Source organism: Xenopus tropicalis, chromosome 1 (assembly GCF_000004195.4).
Source record: "Xenopus tropicalis strain Nigerian chromosome 1, UCB_Xtro_10.0, whole genome shotgun sequence".
Taxonomy (NCBI): Eukaryota; Metazoa; Chordata; class Amphibia; order Anura; family Pipidae; genus Xenopus; species Xenopus tropicalis.
In genome coordinates this window covers 82,672,310-82,694,654 of record NC_030677.2, presented here as the reverse complement: position 1 = coordinate 82,694,654, position 22,345 = coordinate 82,672,310, and the positions used below count along the sequence as shown (strand labels likewise).

The window sequence follows — 22,345 nt, the reverse complement described above, 5'->3', positions numbered from 1 at the left end:
TATTTATTTTTTAATAATAAAATTTACAATAGCAATGTATATTTTAAATATAATGGGTTTCAAATTAATGGCACTGTAAAAGTAAAAAGGGATTTGGGATTTTATAAAAGAAGAACAGGCAGCAATTCTTAACTTATGAGTTGCGGCCAAAATTTGGCTTTTCGTGTTGTTTAGGTTTGGCGTCCATGATTCTCTAAATAAGGTGAAATACTTTTCTATGATTAATCCTAGTGATTAAAACAAGGCAAATAAGTTGTTCTAATCCAATTTTTGCAGTATAACTTGGGTTCCCTGAGGTTAATAAGTACTGCCCTAAGGAAAGTAATGTTTCTGTTTTTTATAATGTTATCAATATATTTATCTGGCACTAAAGCTTTAAATTAATAACCAATCTTTAGGACCATCTTATTGTTCTCATTATGCAAAATTATAAATTTTAGATTTCTCTTATTTATCTGCATATTATGTTTTATTTTAGGTTGTCTGAATTGTATTGAACAGATGAAATCCTTTGGACATTATAAGGTTACTATAGCTGTTATCAGCTTTGTCATTTTGACTCTTGTTGCAGCTGTGGTTTCTGCTGTTGTCATAGTTGTTGTTCTTGGTGAGTGCAAAATTTATATATTTTATATAAGAAATATTTAATTCCTAAGGGCAGATATATTAAAACTCAACATCAGATGGCAAAGATGCACTCCACTCACAAAAATGTTTCAGTTCATAAAACTCAAATATTCAAGATCTGGTAATAATCTTGAATGCTGACTTGAAAAACCCCTTCTACCTAACATCTGCTGATATTCTGTACAAGTCACTAAAAAGTGTATCTTAAGCATCCAAGCAACTTTTGTAACTTTTTTTTTTTCATTTTCTTGAAAAACATTTTCCACAGACTCATTGAAATTTAATGGAACATTGCAATTTTCTCACACTAGAAAGTGCAAAAAGAAAAAAAAGGAAAATGTTGAATCAATGGTGCTGGAACTATGGTATATCCTATATTCTATTATCTCAGGGACATTAGAGGCTAAAGTCATGCTGTATTAATGTAATCTACAAAAGGGAAAGTTTTCATAGAGGTGCCAAATAAGGGCTAAGATTGGCTATTAGGTAGCCTCTATGCACACTATCCGCTTACCGGAGGCGTTATTTGGTAGGAAATTGTGTTTTAATTCAACTAAAATTCGCAACTAAATCAGGAATTCAAAAATAACTACCTGGTTTGGGGGCACTGAGAGCAACATTCAAGGGGTTGAAGAGCAATACGAGCCACTGGTTGGGGATCACTGTGCTAGATCATAAAATAAGTTGTGCTTCATTTGTATTTCCTGGGAAAAATAACTAAATAAGAATCTGTACAAATGCAGTTTATTTGCTGCAAACACATAACAAAGTCTTTGTTTTGTTTGACATATCTTGGTTTTGTTTTGTATTCACAGGTCGAAACACTTCAATATCGAACTACACCTTTAACTATTATAATGGCTCTTTTAGGATAAGTAATGAAAACTACACAGATGATTATAAAAATAGCCAAAGTGATGCATATAAATCACTGTCTGCTCAAGTTGAAGGACTTGTAAGTATAAGATATATAAGTGCAAATTACAGCAGTGACAGGGTCATATTTTTCAATTAGTTTTTGCATTGAAATAGTTTCTTTGCAAATAATAGTCGATATATCAGACACATGAATTTACATGTTTTGGTAATGCCATACTAATATTTCAGGTTTCAACTTTTAAGCAACAACTTGTAACAGAGCAGTTTTTCTGAACATTTCCTAAATTGAATTTCCAAAAAAGTTATTTTGTCACAGAAAAAACAACGCAAATTTGTTGCAATTTATTATGCAACAAAACCACGCCAATTCCGAAGGCAAAAATACACCAGCTAAAACCTGTCAAGATAATGTAGAAGTCAATGGCTGATGTCCCTTTTACAACTGGGAGTGGTTTTAGAGGTTTTTCGTTTTTGGGGGTTTTTTTTGGGTGCTGGCTTTGGTTCAGCAAATCAAAAAAGTTGTGGTTTTTGTGTGACAAATCGAAAAATATAATTTCACTTCTTTTCACTTGTGCTTTTTCCATTTGGATTTTGACTGACATTTCTGGAAAAAAGTTTAGTCGTGATTTAAATAAAATAATAAACCACTAACATTTGTTTGTTTATAACGCCCCCCCCCCCAAATCTTTTTTTTAATTAGCAAAAAAGAAAACTGTAGTGCCAAGAATCTATGCCTTTATATTTCCAGCCTGTGTTACAAAGTGCAGTAATAAGAGTTTTGAGAGTTTTGCCTAAAGTGAGGCACATTTTTTTTCTAATTTGAGATTTGGCACATGAGTTGTTTTGTCAACCATTTTAAAGATCTCAAGACTTTATATATTTTTTGTATTTTTTAGTTTATTTAACTAGTTTGGCATATCTGCTCTCCAGAATATGTTGATGGCCATTATATACCGGAGTCATGCCATAGAAATCTGTTGCTATGCTGACTGTTTTCTGATGCTGATTTCAGAGTAGGAGTTTTTACTCTGCTGGAGTATTTATGCTGGTTTGGAAATGCCTTACATTCAACGATGATACTTTCCATTATGTATCAGCACAGGAGAGGTGGTTTTCAAGCTGACAGCACTCACGTTTTGTCAAGTCTATTTTAGATCAATAAAGCCTCATACTCAGACACAGGTGCAAAAAATAGTTTTTGTAACTTTCCTTTGGCTGCCAGCACAGCAACTACTACACTGCATGTGTTGTTTTTTATGTCCAATATTGTTGCTTCACTAAACATAATACATAAATGTAAATGTATTTCCTTCCCATTCAAAATAGAACACCACTATTTCATGTATAGAAAAAAACCTGGCTTGTGCTTTAATTAGATATTTTAATAACTTTTTTTCTAAGTACAGATTTCAAAGACTTTTTACAACTCAGATATGAAGAACCAGTACAGCTCAGCAAAGGTCATCAGTATAAGGTATGTTAGAGCTTGATATTTTAGCTCAGACTTGTGATGCTCATTACATTATGTTTTCTAACTTAATATTCCTTTTTTATATTAAAATATTACAAAAAATATTTAAATATTTCTTATATGTTTTGCATATAGTACTTTTATAGATCTCATTTCAAGTAAACATGTCCATAACCTATATGTGATTTGTCATATATCTAAAGTCTTCTCCAGATGACATGGTATTGCAAACTAACTTGCCCTGTCACTGACTTTATGTATAGATATTGTTTAGCTGAGGCAGACATTAAATGGCCAAGTATTGTGCCATGTATTGCATTACATCTGCTACTTCTCATCCTGCGTTATTTTCTAAAGGGCTACCTTACAGGATAATATAGTAAAGTTAGCTTACACTGCAGTTGATTAACAAGGTCAGTAAATATTTTGATCTTAAAAACCTGTACAAATAGACAAAGGCAGTACAATTAGGGGCAGATTTATTATGCAGTGTAAAAAATGATGACAAAATTTGCCACACATGACTAGGCTTCACTGCATACTGTTTTCTTAGAGTGTCAAATCTGGCATTCAGAGGACATAAAATAAAACATACCTTGATAAATTTGCCATTTATTTCACATAGCTTTTTACAATGTGTTTTTGAAAAATTTCATTTTAGACAGCATAATAACAAGGTCCTTAACTGTACTAAATGGAATTTAGAACCAGGTGCATGTATTCTGTACTTTTTGGTTCTCGTTGCGGTGCCCTTTACAACCCTGCATATAGCAGTTGACCTTTGATCAGTCTACTTAAATAAGAATATGAAAGTCAGTTGCTAATATGGCTTGCTGCATAATGCTAATGCAGTAAATGCCTTGTTATTTTTGTAAGTGGGGCTGTCATTCAAGGTCTTTTGATCACTTTGATCTACTTGTAACAATGCTCAAAATGCATATTACATATGAGGTATCAGTTACCTTGAGAAGTTATTGCAATGTACTTTGGTTAGAGGTGACAGAAAGGAGTTTAAATTCATGCCACTATGATGCAAAATGATGTCTTTTTCAGTAACTTTTACATCATACACTGAGCATTGACATAAACTATAAAACTGGTTGGCAAAACTTGTATTCAATATGGACAAAATTTGAAGGTTGTTATGGCTCATTTAAAGTGGGGGCGGGAGGGTGTAAAGCACAAAAGCATACTCTTTTGCTCCTCTAGGATGGAGTTAAACTGGAAGCGACACATATAGTTTATAGTAAATACAGGCAAACTGTGTGTGATGGAGACACAGCAGGAGCATCTTTCATTATTTTTTAATCTAGGCAACTCTACATTCATAAATGTAACTATGAGCTGTTTCTTTATGTTTGGGTCAGCTCAAGTGAACTGATCCAAAGATAAAGAAACAGCTCATAGCTAAAATGCACTGTTGGCTGAACGTTTGGCAAATGGTCATTCTGTATCTGCCCTAAAACCTTTAGAAACTATTCTAACATAAATTGCACTTGTCTCTCTGCAGCCCTGGGAGTGTTATACCTACATTCATTTTATTATTTAACTTTGCTAATGGTGCAAGCAAAAATATGTCATCTGCCTTTGTCCAGAAGATATTCGTAGAAAACATTAAAAATATTCCAGGAAACCTTTTTGATATTGATGAGAACTCATTCAAATTGATAGGTAAGTAACTTTGGCGAAGCAAAACGGGACAGATTCTCTTTTAACCTTCTTGATAGAGGGTAACAGGGTTGAACTGGGGTGTATGGGGCTCACTGGGGCTGCCACCCCAAGGGCCTCAACACCAGTCACATACACCTTTGCTCACGCTTCTGAACAACAAAAGCAACACTCCTGCAGGCAAGTACATCACACACACCCCCAGCACAAGCACATTGTGTCTCCAATTTCCAGCAAAGGGAGGGTATGAGTGGCAGGGAGTGGACCTGGGCCACCGGGGCCCACAATGGGGCCCAGTCCAACCCTGAAGATAAGTTGCTACTAATTGACTCTTACCACTGGGCTATAACAGATCTTACCTATATCTTGCTACATCTGTTCAACATACAAAAGATGTTGTAAGTAGTAGTCAGCACAGCAACTTGTATAAGTTTTAAAGCAAGTTCTCCAATGGCCACTTCTCATTGGTATATCAAACTGCAAACAATCTGGAAGAGTACCACTATTTTTCTTTTAAAAAATAGCTGCCCCTGTTAAGAGAAACTGCACCAGCTCGGGGTAGCTGCAAGCCTTCACGCGCTTGCACATATGCAGTTGAGTGAAAAGCTGAACTTTAACAAAGAAGTCGGCTTTTTACTCTAATGCACATGTGTCGGCCCAGGGAACAAGGAAGAAGGAAACGCTCGCTGCAGGCCAAGGCAACTTCCCCAATTTCAGTGTGCCATCCCACCGGCGATTTACATTTTCGCCAGTGGGATGGCATTTCGGGGAGATTAGTCGCCCGCGAGCCAAAGCCCTTAAGCAGGGGTGGTCAATATGTTGATCGCGGTCCATCAGTCGATCCCCTGTGGATCACTGGTGGACCGCGATGAAGCCGGGGATGCAGAAAGTGCTGCGTGAATGCGTACGTACACTGCGTCATGTACGTAAGCATTCACACCGCACTTCCGCATTCCACGGTCCTAAGTTGACCACGGAATGGAAAAGTCTGGCCACCCCTGCCCTAAAGCATTCCAGTTAGCTTGGCCAGCTGAAACTTAGGTACAAGAAGGAAAATCAAGCATACAACAAAGCAATCAGGCAAGCAGGAGCTTGAAGAATGGGAAGCCATGACAAAGACTTAACCAGTGGAGGGGCATGTTATCTCTTGGATGGGAGAAGTGGAATTCTGGCAGTATTATTTAAAGGAACAGTAACACCAAAAAATGAAAGAGCTTTAAAGTAATAAAAATATAATGCACTGTTGCCCTGCACTGGTAAAACTGGTGTGTTTGCTACAGTAACCCTACTATAATTTATATAATAAGCTGCTGTGTAGCCACGGGGGCAGCCATTCAAGCTGGAAAAAAGGAGAAAAGGCACAGGTTACATAGCAGATAACAGACAAGTTCTGTAGAATACAATAGTGTTTTATCTGTTATCTGTTATATGCCTGTGCCTTTTCTCCTTTGAATGGCTGCCCCCCATGGCTACATAGCAGCTTATTTATATAAATTATAGTAGACTTTCTGAAGTAAACACACAACTTTTACCAGTGCAGGGCAGCAGCACATTATATTTAAGTTACTTTTATACACTTTCATTTTTTGGTGTTACTGTTCCTTTAATAAAAAAAAGCAGGCCCTATTATACCAACTGTAATTACAATGTTATTTACAGAAAAGCATGCATTTACCAATCTATGAATGCATATATTTCACAACATCTAATGCCATATAGAATTGTAAGATAAAAGAATTAGGTAAGGTAAAAGAATTAAACACCAAATTGCACTAATTTATGCACAAGCAAAATTTGATTCAAACAACTATTGCACTATTTTTTACAAATTAACCATTGTTATTCATAAGTTGCTTGTTCCTATATGCTTGTCACAAATAATAAGAGTTGTGTCTGCTTTGCAGAATAAGGCCAGGCTTAACTGGCAATCCATGGATTCTGGCAAATGCCAGGGAGGCTGCGGTAAGATGCCATAGACAGTCACTTTTTAATGGGCTGGTGGGTGCTGTTTGGGCGTCTGTGACTTTAAAATTCCAGAGCCTATTTTGAATCGAAGTCTGGACCTGAAAAAGGCCCAAGCAAAAGGTGCACACACTATGACAGTTTAGAGCCCTGTACTGAAAAAGGCAGAAAGTAGAGGGCTCCATTGCTTTTCTTTACAGAGGTGCTCCAGCGTTCACCAGTATAATTAACACAAAGTACATTATTGATCACATATGCATACTGTCTACCTTGACACCAATGCAACATGTGACTAATTAATGAAATGGGGCAAACATTTGCCACAGTATTGATACATAAATACTGCAAGTGCAATTAATCTGCAGTTATGGGGCAGAATGTTCAGTTGTGGGGATAAAACATGAATTTGCACCTTGCAGTTGTTTAGTACAGTATTTCTAGCTATAAAAATTTTAAAACATTATTTTCTACTTTCTGTCTTAGAAATGGCATCCACAGAAGCACAAACTCTCCTCATTTCTGGTAAGATCTTAAAACTAAATGCTTTTTTAAATTCTTTCATATAACAAAAGAGAGCAAATATACTTAAGCATAGGTATTAACTAGCGTCAGTCTGCTGTAACACAGCACAAGCTATATAATACAGTATTGTAAGTAGTGTGCAATGTATTTTGGTTGTTTGCAAGCAAATGTAATACATTGCTATAAAGAATACAGTAGAACTTGGCCTTTAAAGGGGTGCTCCACAAATGAATACACGAATAAATAAAAAATGTATGCTAAACAATATTTCCAACGTTAGCCATTTCCCAATGTACTTTAAAGCATGGTTGTAAATGTATTTGTTAATGTTACTCCAATGAACGCAGTAGATAAGCTTTAAGTTAACTTTTACTGCGTCCTAGATGGGCCTATTCTTAGCAACTTTTCAACTGATCTTCATTTTTAATTTTTTATAATTTTTTAATTATTTGCCTTAAACCTGTTCCTCTTCCTAGCTTTCAAATGGGGGTCAGTGACCTCAGCAGCCAAAAAACTATTGCTCTTTGAGGTTAGCATTTTGCTGTTATTGTTACTTTTATTACTTATCTTTCTATTATTATTATTATTATTACTACTACAGTCTCTCATTGTAATCACTGCCTGGTTGGACCCAAGCAACCAGATAGCAGCTGAAATTCGAAACTGGAGTGCTGATGAACAAAAGCTAAATAATGCAACAAAACACAAAAAATAAAAACTGTTGACCAATTGCATATTGTCAAACTTAGTTCTCCTCTATGTTTGTTAAACTTGAAAACTATTGAGAATTTTGAATTAATGTATATTTGAACATTTCATTTTATTTTCTTTTATTAAGAATTAAGAAGACCATAGAACCTAACCTACTAATTTCTTACAGTTCTTTTTATTTTATAAAACCTTCATTACCTTTCATTATTTCATTGTTCATCCCAGCTTTTCTGCTTTGCAAATTCTATTCTTAGCCCCTTCCCTTTACTTTTCCCCTCACTTTTATATATATTATTTTCCTCTATTATTCACACCATATTTGAACCCTTCTCTTTTCTGTGCACCCTGATTTGTCAGACTTTCTCTTTCCATGGCATTTATTTGCCTTCACCCCAATATTTACAATATACTTCTTCAGCTTTTCTCTACACCTGATATCAATCCCTTATTATGCTACAATAATGATCCATCTGTTCAGTCAATGTATCAGTTTCCTTGATAACCCAAAGGCCAGACCTTTAAAGAAAAAAAGTTGCAAATATTCTGACATAGAATACTATAAATGGCAAACTATAATGACGACTGACATCAGATTCTGGCAAAAGAATGCAATGAGCCGAAAAATTTAAAAATCTGAAAGAAATGTGTGGTATGTCTGCACTAAACGTCATTTACTTCAGTCTCTAATGGCAAAAATATACCAGGATAATTACTTTACAACATACATAATCTGCTTACTTAGATGTCTGAAAGACCAGTGAACCGGTTTTATAAAAACAAACAGAACTATACTTTGTCCTTGCATGGTATATATTGTGTACATGGGATTTCAAACTATTTATGCATGGTCACGGAAACCTTTATTTCCTCTCTAGAGAATTGAAATACTACATAACATTTTAGTACAAAGCATAAAAAATCTTTAATGGCATTTGTCTTTTATGATGCATATAGTTGTGAATTATTCTTGTTGTGTCTAGTAATGCACAAAGATTTAACATGAGTTTTTCAAATGGCATCAAGTTATATAACTAGGGTTAAAACTAGAATGTCAGTTTTGTAAATGACTTGCAAGATAAGGGACAGGAATGGGGATACCTACGTAAAGCCTCCAGCCCCTTATGGCAGTGATGTATTTAAGGTGCAAGACTCTGCGTTCCATTCTGCAGTGCAAAGACCTGCAACTAATTAATGAATGCTAAGTGCAGTACAGAGCGCAAAATGTAAAAATGTGGTGGTTAGCCTTTTCTTCCCTCTTTGTACCTTGCCCTGCACTAAGTAAATCAATCCTACTAAATAATATTGCTATTTACATTGGTTTTCCAGCTTCCAGCATTGCTCTGTCCAGCACCAGTGGAACATATTTAACTAGCACCACCATTGCAGTTCCTACCAGCACCACTCAGATATTTTTAACCTCACCATCCAGCAAATCTACTGCCAGCACCACCAGTGCAGCTACCAACAGCACAAATACTACAAGGGTCACCAGCAGAATTACAACCAATATCACCAGGACTGCTGCAACAACCTCAAATACAACTACTTCAAACAGCACAGCTGCAACAACAACCACCACTAGCATAACTATGTTTAACACCACCAGTACAGCTCCAAACAACACAAGCACAGCTCAAACCACCACCGCAAATGTAGATTTTATCAACACGGCCAGTGCCAGTACAACCGGCACCATTATCATAGCTCCTACAAGTAGGAGTAGTATAACAACTACAACAAGCATGGTCCCAACCACTAACACCAGCACAGCCCTAACCTCCACTAGTACAGCTTCAACCATAATTCTCAGTTCATCCTTAACCAACACAACAAACTTAGCCAAAACCACCACAATCACAGCTCCACTCACCATCACAAGCTCAGCTACACCAACTACTGGCAGCATAGCTTTAAACACTACCACACGCTCCGCTGCCAAAAGTGCAAACACACTTACTCCTTTAAGTTTAGCAACAAACAACACAGCTCAGACTACCACCAGTGCAGCTCTAACTACAACCATCAGTACAGCAAGCACAACTTCAACCACTTCAAGTAAAGCTCCAGCCACCATCAGCTTCACTACTACCAACACTACTCCGAGTACCAATACAAACTCAGCTACAACTACTACTATCAGCACAGTTCCCATGACCACAACACATACAGCTTCAACCACCTTAACAAGCACAGCTTCAACCACCTTCATAAGCTCAGCTACAACAACTACAACCAGCACAGCTTTAATCTCTACTAGAAGCTTCACTACCACCAAAATAACTTTAACTACTAATACAAACTCACCTACAACTACTACCAACAGCACAGTTACCATGACCACAACAAGCACAGTTCCAACCTTTACCATAAACCTAAATAGAAGCACACCCTCAACCAGCACAGTTCAAACCACTAGCAGAAGTATAGTTCTAACCATCACCAGTAGTATGCCACTTACCAGCGGCAAATCTGTTACTACAACCAGCAGCACAGTTTCAACTACAACCAGTACTAAAGCTACAAACACCACTGGCACAGTTTTGTTTACAACCAATACAACAGCCTCAACCACAAGCACATTTCCAACTATTACACCAAATGTAGCCAGCACCAGCACAGTTTCAATGACCACCAACAGCACAACACCAACCACAACCACCAGAACAGCCCCAGCCACTACCACAAGTATAGCTGTACCCTCTACAACTACAGTTCCAATATCCACCTCTAGCACAGCTACAACCGCCAGTATAGCTTTAAGAGCAACAAACAATGCTCCAACTACATCCACAGGTACAGCTCCAACCATAACCACCAGTACAGCCCAAGTCACCAAAAGCACAGCTCCAACAACAACCAGCACAACTCTAAGCATTACCACCAGTGCTTCTCCAACTAGCACCAGCACAGCTCCAACCACAACTACCAGTACATCCCATGTTACCAAAAGCATAGCTTCAACCACAACCGGCACAAATGTCAGCATCACCACCAGTGCTGCTCAAACTACCACCCGCACAGCTCCAACCACAACTACCAGTATAAAACCATTTACTAAAAGTACAGTTCCAACCACAACCAGCATAACCACATGCATAACCACCACTAGTGCTCCAACTAACACCAGCAGAGCTCCTACCACAACCAGCACAGCACTTAGCATCACCACCAGTACTGCTCCAAGCACTACAGCTACCAACAGCAGCAGAACTACAACTACTACAACCATAACACCAACTGCAACCAGGACCATAACTAAAACCACCAAAACTGATGTTACAGGTATGTATAAAATACACACTCTAAATATGTCAGTGAATTATCTTACAAAGCTATATAATTAAAGATCAACCAGTGTGTTTTTATAATGTGGTAAAGGGTACTCCTTACCATAAACATCCCCTTACCTTGTGTACAATAACTTTATCATCATTATAATCATTTCTAGTAGCTACAGACCTTCAAAATGTATTTTATACTGGCATGTGAGGGTTTTTAGCTGCTGGTTAGTGCTACAGTGTAGGATACACTGATCTGTGGGATAGACTGATCTGAGACCATGAAAGTATGTCTGTCAATAGTGCAAGACTGCACCTTAGTTTTTTCACGGATAATTAAATGTCAGGTGTGCAAAATAGTAGCATTCAAATAAATAATGTGTTAGTACTGCTTCCTATATACATTTGAGCTTTTATAATCCATGGTGTTTACTCTTAACAATGTGTGGTATAATTCTTAGTCAATTGCATTTACAGCTTTCTCGAACTCTACACCATGAAGCACGCCTCCCCAAGTTCAGCATGTTATACAGACACATGTACTGTACATGTGCTGACACAGAATACATAGTTCATATCAATATAAACAGGGAAACAAAAATGTTTACATTTCATCCCCACAGTGAGCACCATCAGACTATAGTATATAAATATCACTAAAAAGAGTGCACCACCAAATTTTATATTATATTGTATTATAATTTTATTATATGAGTCACATATTAAATCGGAGAGACTTCATACTCTGATGTACCCTGTAGATGAAGGTTTAATAAAAAGTGCCACATAAGGGTAGATTTTTTTCTTTATTTGTTGCTTGAGAATATGGATAGGGATGTAGCGAACCTCAAAAAAAAGTTCGCGAACCCGTTCGCGAACTTCAGCCAAAAAGTGCGAAAGTTTGCAAACTTTGCGAACCCCATAGACTTCAATGGGAAGGCGAACCTAGAAAAGCCATTTCTGGCCAGAAAACTGATTTTAAAGTTGTTTAAAGGGTGCCACGACCTGGACAGTGGCATGCAGGAGGGGGATCAAGGGCAAAAATTTCTCTGAAAAATACGTTGTTGACACAGCGTTGCGTAAAAACGCAAGCTATTCCTATGTATACGCAAAGACAGCTGGCAGACCTAGCAGAAATACGCGGCGTTTTTTGCTATTTCGCACTATTAGCACCATGGAAACGGGATTTGCTTACACCAGTACTAGGCTGAAAAACGCCATGTGTGGCTTGTGTGGCGTTTTTGGGCCGAGAAAAAACGCAGCGGAAAAACGCCTAAGGCGAACCCAAATTGCGAACATCGCGAAAAGTTCGCGAATTTGCGAACACCCGATGTTCGCGCGAATTTGTTCGCCGGCAAACAGTTCGCTACATCTCTAAATATGGAAGAAAAATTGCTAAAAATATAAAAATTTTGATCAGCCGGAGAAACCAAATTTTCCTTTGAGACCAAACTATTTTTCTTGTTTTGATCCTTGATAGGCCCAGTCAGTTTATGCGACTTCATACTCTGATGTACCCTGTAGATGAAGGTTTAATAAAAAGTGCCACTTAAGGGTAGACTTTTTTCTTTATTTGTTGCTTGAGAATATGGATAGGGATGTAGCGAACCTCAAAAAAAAGTTCGCGAACCCGTTCGCACATGGCGTTTTTCAGCCTAGTACTGGTGTAAGCAAATCCCGTTTCCATGGTGCTAATAGTGCGAAAAAATTGCTAAAAATATAAAAATTTTGATCAGCCGGAGAAACCAAATTTTCCTTTGAGACCAAACTATTTTTCTTGTTTTGATCCTTGATAGGCCCAGTCAGTTTATGCGAAATTAATGATTTGTTTTGAAAAGAAAAGATAAAATTCCTCTGGTGAAAGGGGACAAATCATGTGAACACAAAACTGAGGGTATCCGCATTCATTAAAATGAATTGTTTTTAATCAATCATTGATTTTTCTGGATTTTTGGTGGGTCCCATTTTTATTAAGAAATTGATTTTCTTTTTAACTTAATGAAATTAAAAGTTATATTTTAATGCCGAAGGCACCTTGTAAATATCTGAAAGATGAACCCAAGTGTGGTCACCATGCAAGAGAGATTAAGACAAATGACAAATCTATATTTGGCAATCTACACTAAAAAAAAAAAAAAAAATTCTGTAAGACAATTAAGCAGCAGTGGTGCAATTGTTGCAAATAGTGTTTATAACTAATGATTGATGGTATAAGTGGTAGGACTGCCACTTTGTACACAGCACAAGTTTCCGGTTTAAGGATGAATTGTAGTGGCTTTTAGGGTGCCGTGTACATCCTGGAGCAGCCGTTTCTGGGAGCATTCACTTGTGAGAGAACTTTGGTTAAACTTAAAGGAGAAGGAATGCTTAAAACTAAGTAAGCTTTATCAGAAAGGACTATATAAATACAGCTGTAGGAGTTAATCTGTCATTATCAGCCTGATTTTCACAGGGTCCCTACTCCTGACCTCAGTATTAGTTACCTTAGGGCTAACTTAATCTCCTATACAGAAGCCTTCCTTTAACTCAGACCATGTAGATCATTCATCCGCCTCCTGGCTAAGATGTTGTATAAATAGACTAAGCACATGTTCCCAGTGGGAATATCTTCATTTTTCAGGGCATTGGCGCTGAGTACATAAATAGCGCTTTATAAATAAAGATATACATACATACATACATACATACATACATACATACATACATACATTGGTTACTAATAGGGACTTCCTATACCAGTGATCCCCAACCAGTGGCTCGTGAGCAACATGTTGCTCGCCAACCCTTTGGCCTCAAAGCAGGTTCTTATTAATTTCTGGTTACAAGGCAAGCTTTAAATGCATAAAAACCCAATGTTAATGGGTTTTCTGTAGGCTTCCAGTCACCAAAGTGCTATCAAATAGCCAATTATAGCTCTCATTGGCACCTTCCAGTTGATGTATGGGTTTTAGTGTTTTGTGGGACTCTTTAACAAATTTTGGTCCGGAAGCCAGAGTTATCCTTTAACTTATTATTTGCCTATTGTTTTGTTCATGAAAAAATATAGGGGTCATAACTTGTTCTATTAAAATATCTAATTTTTCTGTCCCTTTAAAACAGCATGTGGCAAAGGAGGTCCATCAGCACTGGAAGACAAAATAGTAGGAGGAACAAATGCTGTTCTGGGCTCATGGCCTTGGCAGGCTGCTTTGGTTTCTAACTATTTATGTGGTGCCTCCTTGATCAGCAATACCTGGCTTGTCACTGCCGCTCACTGCATTGTCACGTAAGTTATATTTTATCCCTACTTTAGTTTGTAACCCTCCTCTGAACTTGTGGGTCTTAAACAATTAGTCCACCTATGTAAATGTCTAAAGAGAATGTTCAGTTCTATCCCTCCCCAACATTATCTGATGACCTCCCGGTAATGCTTCATTGGGGCCACTTTGTTCCCTGTATGGATAAGCACATTTTATGGATATTGGGGTGTATGGAAAAATGTATCCACTTTGCTGGAATTGCAGCAAACTGTGGGAACTCCATCCCAGCATCATTATATACTGTATATAACAGATCTTTCTGACTTGACACAGGTGGAGGCTCTTTAAGATTAAAAAAAAATGCCCATAATAAAGCCAACTCTAAGCAACCACCAAGAGAAAAGCGTGCACTGTTTACAAATATATACACTTCAGATTCATTATTGTTTTCACAGAAATGATCCAAATTCATATACAGTTCGTTTAGGAACACTTTATTGGTATTCTACAATAAACAGATTTAAACTTCAACAAATTATCATCCATGAGAACTATACCTCCGCAACAATGGGTTATGACATTGCACTTCTGAAACTGGCTACTCCAGTCACCTTCACAAGCTATATTCAATCAGTTTGTCTACCAGAAGCATCCAGTAGTTTTCCTGACAACTCATCGTGCTACATCACTGGATGGGGGACACTTTCATATGGAGGTCAGTAACTGGAATATGGAATGGAATATATTTATAATAATGAACTATGAATTGCAAAAAGAAGTAGAATTTTCTGTTTTTGAAATAAATGAAAATTTGTCAAACTAGTAGTCTTTTGGCTCCAAGTCACAGAGAATTGCTAAAGTCAACCAAGGAACCGTTTCTTCTCTTTGTATATACATGGACTCCCTAGTTCTACATCTGACTCTACAAGGCTTTATCTGCCCTTTTCATGCATTTAGCATTAGATTGCTCTTCCTCTGATCATTAAACTTCCAGTTCTAGCTAGAAACTACCTAGAAAGATATTTGGGTTCTCTTGCTATTACTTGATGCTTGGCATGCTATTTGCTATGGTAACTGAGGGGTATTCTGAGCAAAGCACACTTAATAATTACTTCTGTGCATAATTTTAGGCTTGATAAAGTGCTGAGTTGGCCTGAAATGGTGCCTTATTCTTTTATGTTTTGGAGTTTTATGCAAAACTCTAACATCAAGAAAGGTATTTATCCAGAGGTCTGAGCTCTCCATTCCTATGTTTACATATTTCTATGCAGATGTCAGCTGTGGTGTTTTCTCCACCAGCAGAAAAAATGGTGGACAATACGTGCAAATATGCATTTTCAGGTTTAAATCTTCCCATAGATTGGCATTTTTTGGCCTGTGTTCTTTTTCCAGGGGAAGATACACCACCCTTACCTTCTTCACATAGGAAGATGATCTTCTAGGACAGTGCTGTCCAACTGGTGGCCCGCGACCCCCCTCTGTGTGGCCCCCCACCTGTCTGGCTGCTTTGATGTCTTATCATTGAGTAAGCTTTAAATTGTATCAGTACTGAGATTAACTGGCCCCCTGCATGGTTCTCACCTCAGATTCAGGCTGTAATCCCCCTGTATTGTTTAAACATATAATCTCCTGTGTTGTTCACACCTTTTAATTCCTGCATTGTTCACCCCCTGCAGTGTTCACACCCCAGGCTCAGGCTGTAATCACCCACATTGTTCACCTGTTCACACTTCAGACATTGTATGTACTGTCTGACCAATAGGGCATGGAGGGTATGGCACACACAGGCAGCATAGGGCAGGCAGAGTATGGCACACACAGGCTGCATAGGGCAGGCAGAGTGCTGCCTATGTGTGCCATAATCCGCCTGCCCTATGCTGCCTGTGTGTGCCATACTCTGCCTGCACTATGCTGCCTGTGTGTGCCATACTCTGCCTGCCCTATGCTGCCTGTGGGAGGTGAACCTTGGAGTTCATTAGCAGTTGGAAATAGCTTTTAAATGGTCCCTAAGGTGTGTTATTATGTGTTGGGGGTTGCTGTGCTATCCACAGGGGAGGTGGAGGAGGTATATGGATTTAAGGCATATGTCTTAATATGACATAATATAATTCTTTTACATATCAATGATGGTTGATATCCCCACAGTGAGGGTCAAGCATTTGGGTTTTTGCTGCACTACCACCATTGTGATAAAATGTGTGTGGTTTGAAGTGGGTGTGGTTAAAAAGGGGGAGTAGTCAAAACTGGCTTCCATTAGCAGCCCTCCATCATGTATGCTAGAGAAATTCCGGCCCTCGGCACTGCAGAAGTTGGACAGCACTGTTCTAGGACAAAAAAAATGTATTCATTTTTTTATAATTTATCTTATTGGATGGAGGATTTTTTCCCCCAAATGACAAGGTACAGATAGAGAGCTGGCTATCGAAATTATTTCTCAGGATACACCAGAGTGTTACATTTTCTAATGTATTTCTAAGGGTTAAAGGAACAGTAACACCAAAAAATGAAAGTGTATAAAAATAATTAATATATTATGTACTATTGCCCTGCACTGGTAAAAGTTGTGTGTTTGCTTCATAAACACTACTACAGTTTATATACATACCCTGCTGTGTAGCCATGGGGGCAGCCATTTAAATTGAAAAAAGGAGAAAAGGCACAGGTTACTAAGCAGATAACAGATAAGTAGCATAGATTCCCATTGTATTCTACACAGTTTATCTGGTATCTTCTTATGTAACCTGTGCCTTTTCTCCTTTTTTCAATTTAAATGGCTGCCCCCATGGCTACACAGCAGCTATTTCTATTAACTATAGTAGTCTTTCTGAAGCAAACACACAATTTTTACCAGTGCAGGGCAACAGTACATTATATTTTAATTATTTTAAAACATTTTTATTTTTTAGTGTTACTGTTCCTTTAATCTAGTTAAGGTGACTGAACATGATGAACTTTTTCATGTCTCTTACGCACAGGCAATTTAGTCTGCGTTCCCCATGTGGTGGATCTTTACTGCTTTCCACTGCAGGGGGACACAGGAAGTATTGCAGCCCATTCTTTTAAATAGCACTATACTGTAGAAAACAGGAGAGACCCACCACAGGGTATGGCAGACTGAAACACCCACGTAAGAGACCTTAGGAATGTTGAACTTAAGTTGCAGCCATTTAATGTAATTAATCTTAGAAAATGCAAATAGGTGAATATAGAGCTCCATCTGCAGGCACAATGCTTCTTTTTCAGGTAGTCTCATTTATATAATATTCTATCTATAATATTCTATTATTATAATATGATCTATGACTGGAGACTGAGCATTTGGTGATCTCAATCTTCTGTTTTAAGGGTCTGTATCTAACATTTTGCAAGAGGCACAAGTGGAAATCATAAGTACAAAGTTGTGCAGCAGTTCTCTGATGTATGGAAGTACAATAAAGCCATCAATGTTGTGTGCTGGTTATGTGAATGGGAACATTGATTCTTGTCAGGTAAGTCTGGATTTGTTTGAGTCTTGTGACCAACAATTATTGTTTTCTATAGTAGTAACCAATGACTTTTATTAGACTTTCTTTATATCACAACTGTATCACATAAGCACATAAAAGCAAATAAACAGGAGGTGGAACTTAGTTTCTTTATTGATCACCAGCACAGCTTCCACAGTGACACTTGCCACACAATCTTGCCCCCAGCTTGCTAGGCCCCAATTGATTGCCTACCTTCTCTAACCCTTTCTTGGATTAGGGGCGCCATACTCATTAACAGACTTTCAGCACGGGGTCCACGTTGCATTGGGATACTAGTCCCTATCTACTCTAAGTTCTAAATAACCTCTCTACCAATACTCCTTAGTATCTCTCTGAGGTGGTTAGCCTCAGGCTCTCCAGCACCATACTCTTATCTTCTTATCAACCAAAGAGGAAGTAATGCTCTGCTCACACGGTTATATAACCTCTAGGTAGAACTTTCCCTTACCTAACAGTGCCACCTAGTGATTATCTAGATCTAACGATACTTATATAATTTCAATTATTCTAATCCTTACAAGTAGTTTCAAAGTAGGCAGTAGATGGTGACCTTTAATGGGCAACAAGGCAGTCAGTCAATATCTTCAATAATTTTTGGCAGCCTATATATTAAAGCAATTCTTTTAGACTTCTAACCTTGTTTTATATTTTTCTGTAACCCAGGGTGATTCAGGAGGTCCTCTCGTTTACCGAAACTCAAGTGACTCATCATGGTACTTGGTTGGAATTATTAGTTTTGGAGATGGCTGTGCTCAAGCATACAGGCCAGGAGTGTATGCGAGAGTTACTTACCTGCGCAATTGGATCAAAGAAAAGACTGGTATATAGTATAAATTGAAAAGTACAAATGAAATACACTGTACTTGAATACATTGTCCTAATTTATAGAAAATTGTGATATTCTATTTATCCTATTTATTGCACTATAAACTTTTCATTATTGTTATATTTAAATACAGTTTATTATTATTATTTTGTCTAAATCATGTTCAGTAGGGTAAATAAAGCATACAGTTTGCTGTAAATATCTGTCTCCTATCATTTGTGTTATTATATATAATTGTTGTGTTTTTAGTATGAGGATAGGTGATTTCATTAAAATTATCAGTGTTTATAGTGTTTACTCTGTTACTTACAAGTTACATTTTTGATGTTTCAGTAATAGTATTTTGAGATATACATGGTATTCTACTGCCAAGTCTAAAATGTGATGTCCACATCATTCTTCATCATTTTGTTACATGAAACTGTACATACAGTGGAGGAAATAATTATTTGACCCCTCACTGATTTTGTAAGTTTGTCCAATGACAAAGAAATGAAAAGTCTCAGAACAGTATCATTTCAATGGTAGGTTTATTTTAACAGTGGCAGATAGCACATCAAAAGGAAAATCGAAAAAATAACTTAAAATAAAAGATAGCAACTGATTTGCATTTCATTGAGTGAAATAAGTTTTTGAACCCCTACCAACCATTAAGAGTTCTGGCTCCCACAGAGTGGTTAGACACTTCTACTCAATTAGTCAACCTCATTAAGGACACCTGTCTTAACTAGTCACCTGTATAAAAGACACCTGTCCACAGAATCAATCAATCAAGCAGACTCCAAACTCTCCAACATGGGAAAGACCAAAGAGCTGTCCAAGGATGTCAGAGACAAAATTGTAGACCTGCACAAGGCTGGAATGGGCTACAAAACCATTAGCAAGAAGCTGGGAGAGAAGGTGACAACTGTTGGTGCGATTGTTCGAAAATGGAAGGAGCACAAAATGACCATCAATCGACCTCGCTCTGGGGCTCCACGCAAGATCTCACCTCGTGGGGTGTCAATGATTCTGAGAAAGGTGAAAAAGCATCCTAGAACTACACGGAGGAGTTAGTTAATGACCTCAAATTAGCAGGGACCACAGTCACCAAGAAAACCATTGGAAACACATTACACCGCAATGGATTAAAATCCTGCAGGGCTCTCAAGGTCCCCCTGCTCAAGAAGGCACATGTGCAGGCCCGTCTGAAGTTTGCCAATGAACAACTGAATGATTCTGTGAGTGACTGGGAGAAGGCGCTATGGTCTGATGAGACCAAAATAGAGCTCTTTGGCATTAACTCAACTCACTGTGTTTGGAGGAAGAAAAATGCTGCCTATGACCCCCAAAACACCGTCCCCACCGTCAAGCATGGGGGTGGAAACATTTTGCTTTGGGGGTGTTTTTCTGCTAAGGGCACAGGACAACTTATTCGCATTAACGGGAAAATGGACGGAGCCATGTATCGTGAAATCCTGAACGACAACCTCCTTCCCTCTGCCAGGAAACTGAAAATGGGTCGTGGATGGGTGTTCCAGCACGACAATGACCCAAAACATACAGCAAAGACAACAAAGGAGTGGCTCAAGAAGAAGCACATTAAGGTCATGGAGTGGCCTAGTCAGTCTCCGGACCTTAATTCAATAGAAAACCTATGGAGGGAGCTCAAGCTCAGAGTTGCACAGAGACAGCCTCGAAACCTTAGGGATTTAGAGATGATCTGCAAAGAGGAGTGGACCAACATTCCTCCTAAAATGTGCGCAAACTTGGTCATCAATTACAAGAAACGTTTGACCTCTGTGCTTGCAAACAAGGGTTTTTCCACTAAGTATTAAGTCTTTTTTGTTAGAGGGTTCAAAAACTTATTTCACTCAATGAAATGCAAATCAGTTGCTATCTTTTATTTAAAGTTATTTTTTCGATTTTCCTTTTGATGTGCTATCTGCCACTGTTAAAATAAACCTACCATTGAAATGATACTGATCTGAGACTTTTCATTTCTCTGTCATTGGACAAACTTACAAAATCAGTGAGGGGTCAAATAATTATTTCCTCCACTGTAAGTATAATGATACAGATCTGGGATGTCATTTTCAACTTAGGACTTGGAGTTTTCGAGTTTAGGCATCCTTAGGTAATATGGAGCATCATCCGTTCTTCCAGTAACAATAACTGCTTCCCCTAATTCTTTGAAAAGTTTTTTTCATTTCATGCCTGCTTCCTTGAAATGTCACTGTGCAGACACCAGTACAAATAAAATGAAAGAAAACATAGAAAGCAAAGTCTAGGCAGTGCTGTTAAACTCAAACCCCTTTAAGTTATAGGTCAACCCATAACATTTTACCACAAAAGGTAAAATCTCAGTCCCTATACGTTTTCTTAAAGATATAAAAACAAAGAAATTCTTGTTTAAATACATAGCGATAGATCTGCCATACACTAATAATCTGTATTATTTACTAATCAGCATTTTATTATGACTTTTATATTGAATATATAGTAGTAAAGGGAGTAAATTTTGATATGTAGCCTCCATCTTCCTAGTGTTTTGTTCAGTATTGATATCAGTCATTCCACACTGATTCTAATAAGCTTGTTATTAAGTTTGTGTGTGTCTTTACGTTAACCTGAAAGGAGAATATATTTATAAGTGGTAAAGATGTTGGGGCGCTAAAAGGTGCTTACTGCTCCCTAACCCACTAAATGATGTACAGGTAAAAAACCTTTGATGAGCACACATAAAGATGGTTACATAATTGCATTAACAAAATAAAAAACTAAAACACTTTAAAATTGTCCATTGCACATTTATATATTACTATTGTTTCTATTATGCTAGGTTTAAACAAACATATTTATTGCCTCCACTGTTTCCCTATATAATAAACATTTGGGTCTAGTTGATATTACTCTGATCAATCATACCAACAACAAAAAAGAATGCTATAAACCCATATAAGACATTTATCTTTACAAGGAAGTAATACTCAGCAATATTTTTATTGATGAGGATGTATACTCCCACCAACCAAGAAATCAATTTTACAAATATACTGCACTGTTGTTGTTTTTCCTGTTTTTATTGTCTTTCTGCAATATGGATTTTGCATGACCACATGGTGATCATTTTGACATCATTATTCTGCTTATATAGCCACAGTTTGGAGCAACACGAAAAAGGTTTCAGTAAGAAAGAAAACAGTTACAGTTAAAGTATTAGCTAAGGATAAAGTATTCATTGATAGTAGGGTCGCTACCCGGCCACTAAAACAATGACTGATGGGAATAAATTATAGGAAGGCTGATAAGGCAGCCTTAATTTATAGTGAGAATAAAGACCTATTAAGCTTAGTCAGTGTATGCTTAGGGCAGATCTGGGGATGGGGAGATTTGCAGTCTGTGTAAAAAATTTGCCACTGTGGGTGACAAATTTCACCTAAAATGCCTTGTCCATCACAAATATTGTATTTGCCGCAAGTAAATTACTTTATTTGTGGCAATTCACTTTATTTGCAGGGAAATGCCTGCTTTTACATTTTCCCACAAGTGTCAGATAAATTTAGGGTTGTTAAGCTGCTCATTTGATTGTCACTTTTAAGTAAATTATGCAAAAGGACCTAGGAATAGTATGTAAGATACCAAGTCACAAGGTT

General features: G+C 37.6%; 2 protein-coding genes across 3 annotated transcripts; both read left to right on the top strand.

Moving 5' to 3' along the window:
- The first annotated feature begins 499 nt into the window (after positions 1-499).
- On the top strand, positions 500-5,830 carry LOC116411456 (transmembrane protease serine 11D-like). Its single transcript, XM_031903349.1, has 4 exons — positions 500-607; positions 1,443-1,582; positions 2,913-2,980; positions 4,488-5,830. The coding sequence occupies exons 1-4, from the start codon at positions 502-504 to the stop codon at positions 4,654-4,656; spliced, it is 483 nt and encodes a 160-aa protein (XP_031759209.1). The 5' UTR covers positions 500-501; the 3' UTR covers positions 4,657-5,830.
- A 418-nt stretch (positions 5,831-6,248) lies between these two features.
- On the top strand, positions 6,249-18,886 carry LOC108648818 (mucin-5AC). Of its 2 annotated transcripts, XM_031903348.1 has the most exons (6): positions 6,249-7,129; positions 9,167-11,122; positions 14,218-14,383; positions 14,813-15,072; positions 17,703-17,845; positions 18,548-18,886. In XM_031903348.1, the coding sequence occupies exons 1-6, from the start codon at positions 7,093-7,095 to the stop codon at positions 18,710-18,712; spliced, it is 2,727 nt and encodes a 908-aa protein (XP_031759208.1). In that variant the 5' UTR covers positions 6,249-7,092; the 3' UTR covers positions 18,713-18,886. The 2 variants fall into 2 exon arrangements, with proteins under 2 accessions (XP_031759208.1, XP_017952796.2); XM_018097307.2 differs by lacking the exon at positions 6,249-7,129 and having other exon boundaries at positions 8,082-11,122.
- The last annotated feature ends 3,459 nt before the right edge of the window (positions 18,887-22,345 follow it).

Bases quoted from the DNA above. Each gene is read 5' to 3' on its own strand.
- LOC116411456 (XM_031903349.1), top strand. From the start codon at position 502: ATGAAATCCTTTGGACATTATAAGGTTACTATAGCTGTTATCAGCTTT. The intron at 1,583-2,912 runs GTAAGTATAAGA...TTCTAAGTACAG, and splicing joins CTGCTCAAGTTGAAGGACTT to ATTTCAAAGACTTTTTACAA. The intron at 2,981-4,487 runs GTATGTTAGAGC...GTCTCTCTGCAG, and splicing joins GCAAAGGTCATCAGTATAAG to CCCTGGGAGTGTTATACCTA.
- LOC108648818 (XM_018097307.2), top strand. From the start codon at position 9,070: ATGTGGTGGTTAGCCTTTTCTTCCCTCTTTGTACCTTGCCCTGCACTA. The intron at 14,384-14,812 runs GTAAGTTATATT...TTGTTTTCACAG, and splicing joins GCCGCTCACTGCATTGTCAC to AAATGATCCAAATTCATATA. The intron at 15,073-17,702 runs GTCAGTAACTGG...TTCTGTTTTAAG, and splicing joins GGGGACACTTTCATATGGAG to GGTCTGTATCTAACATTTTG.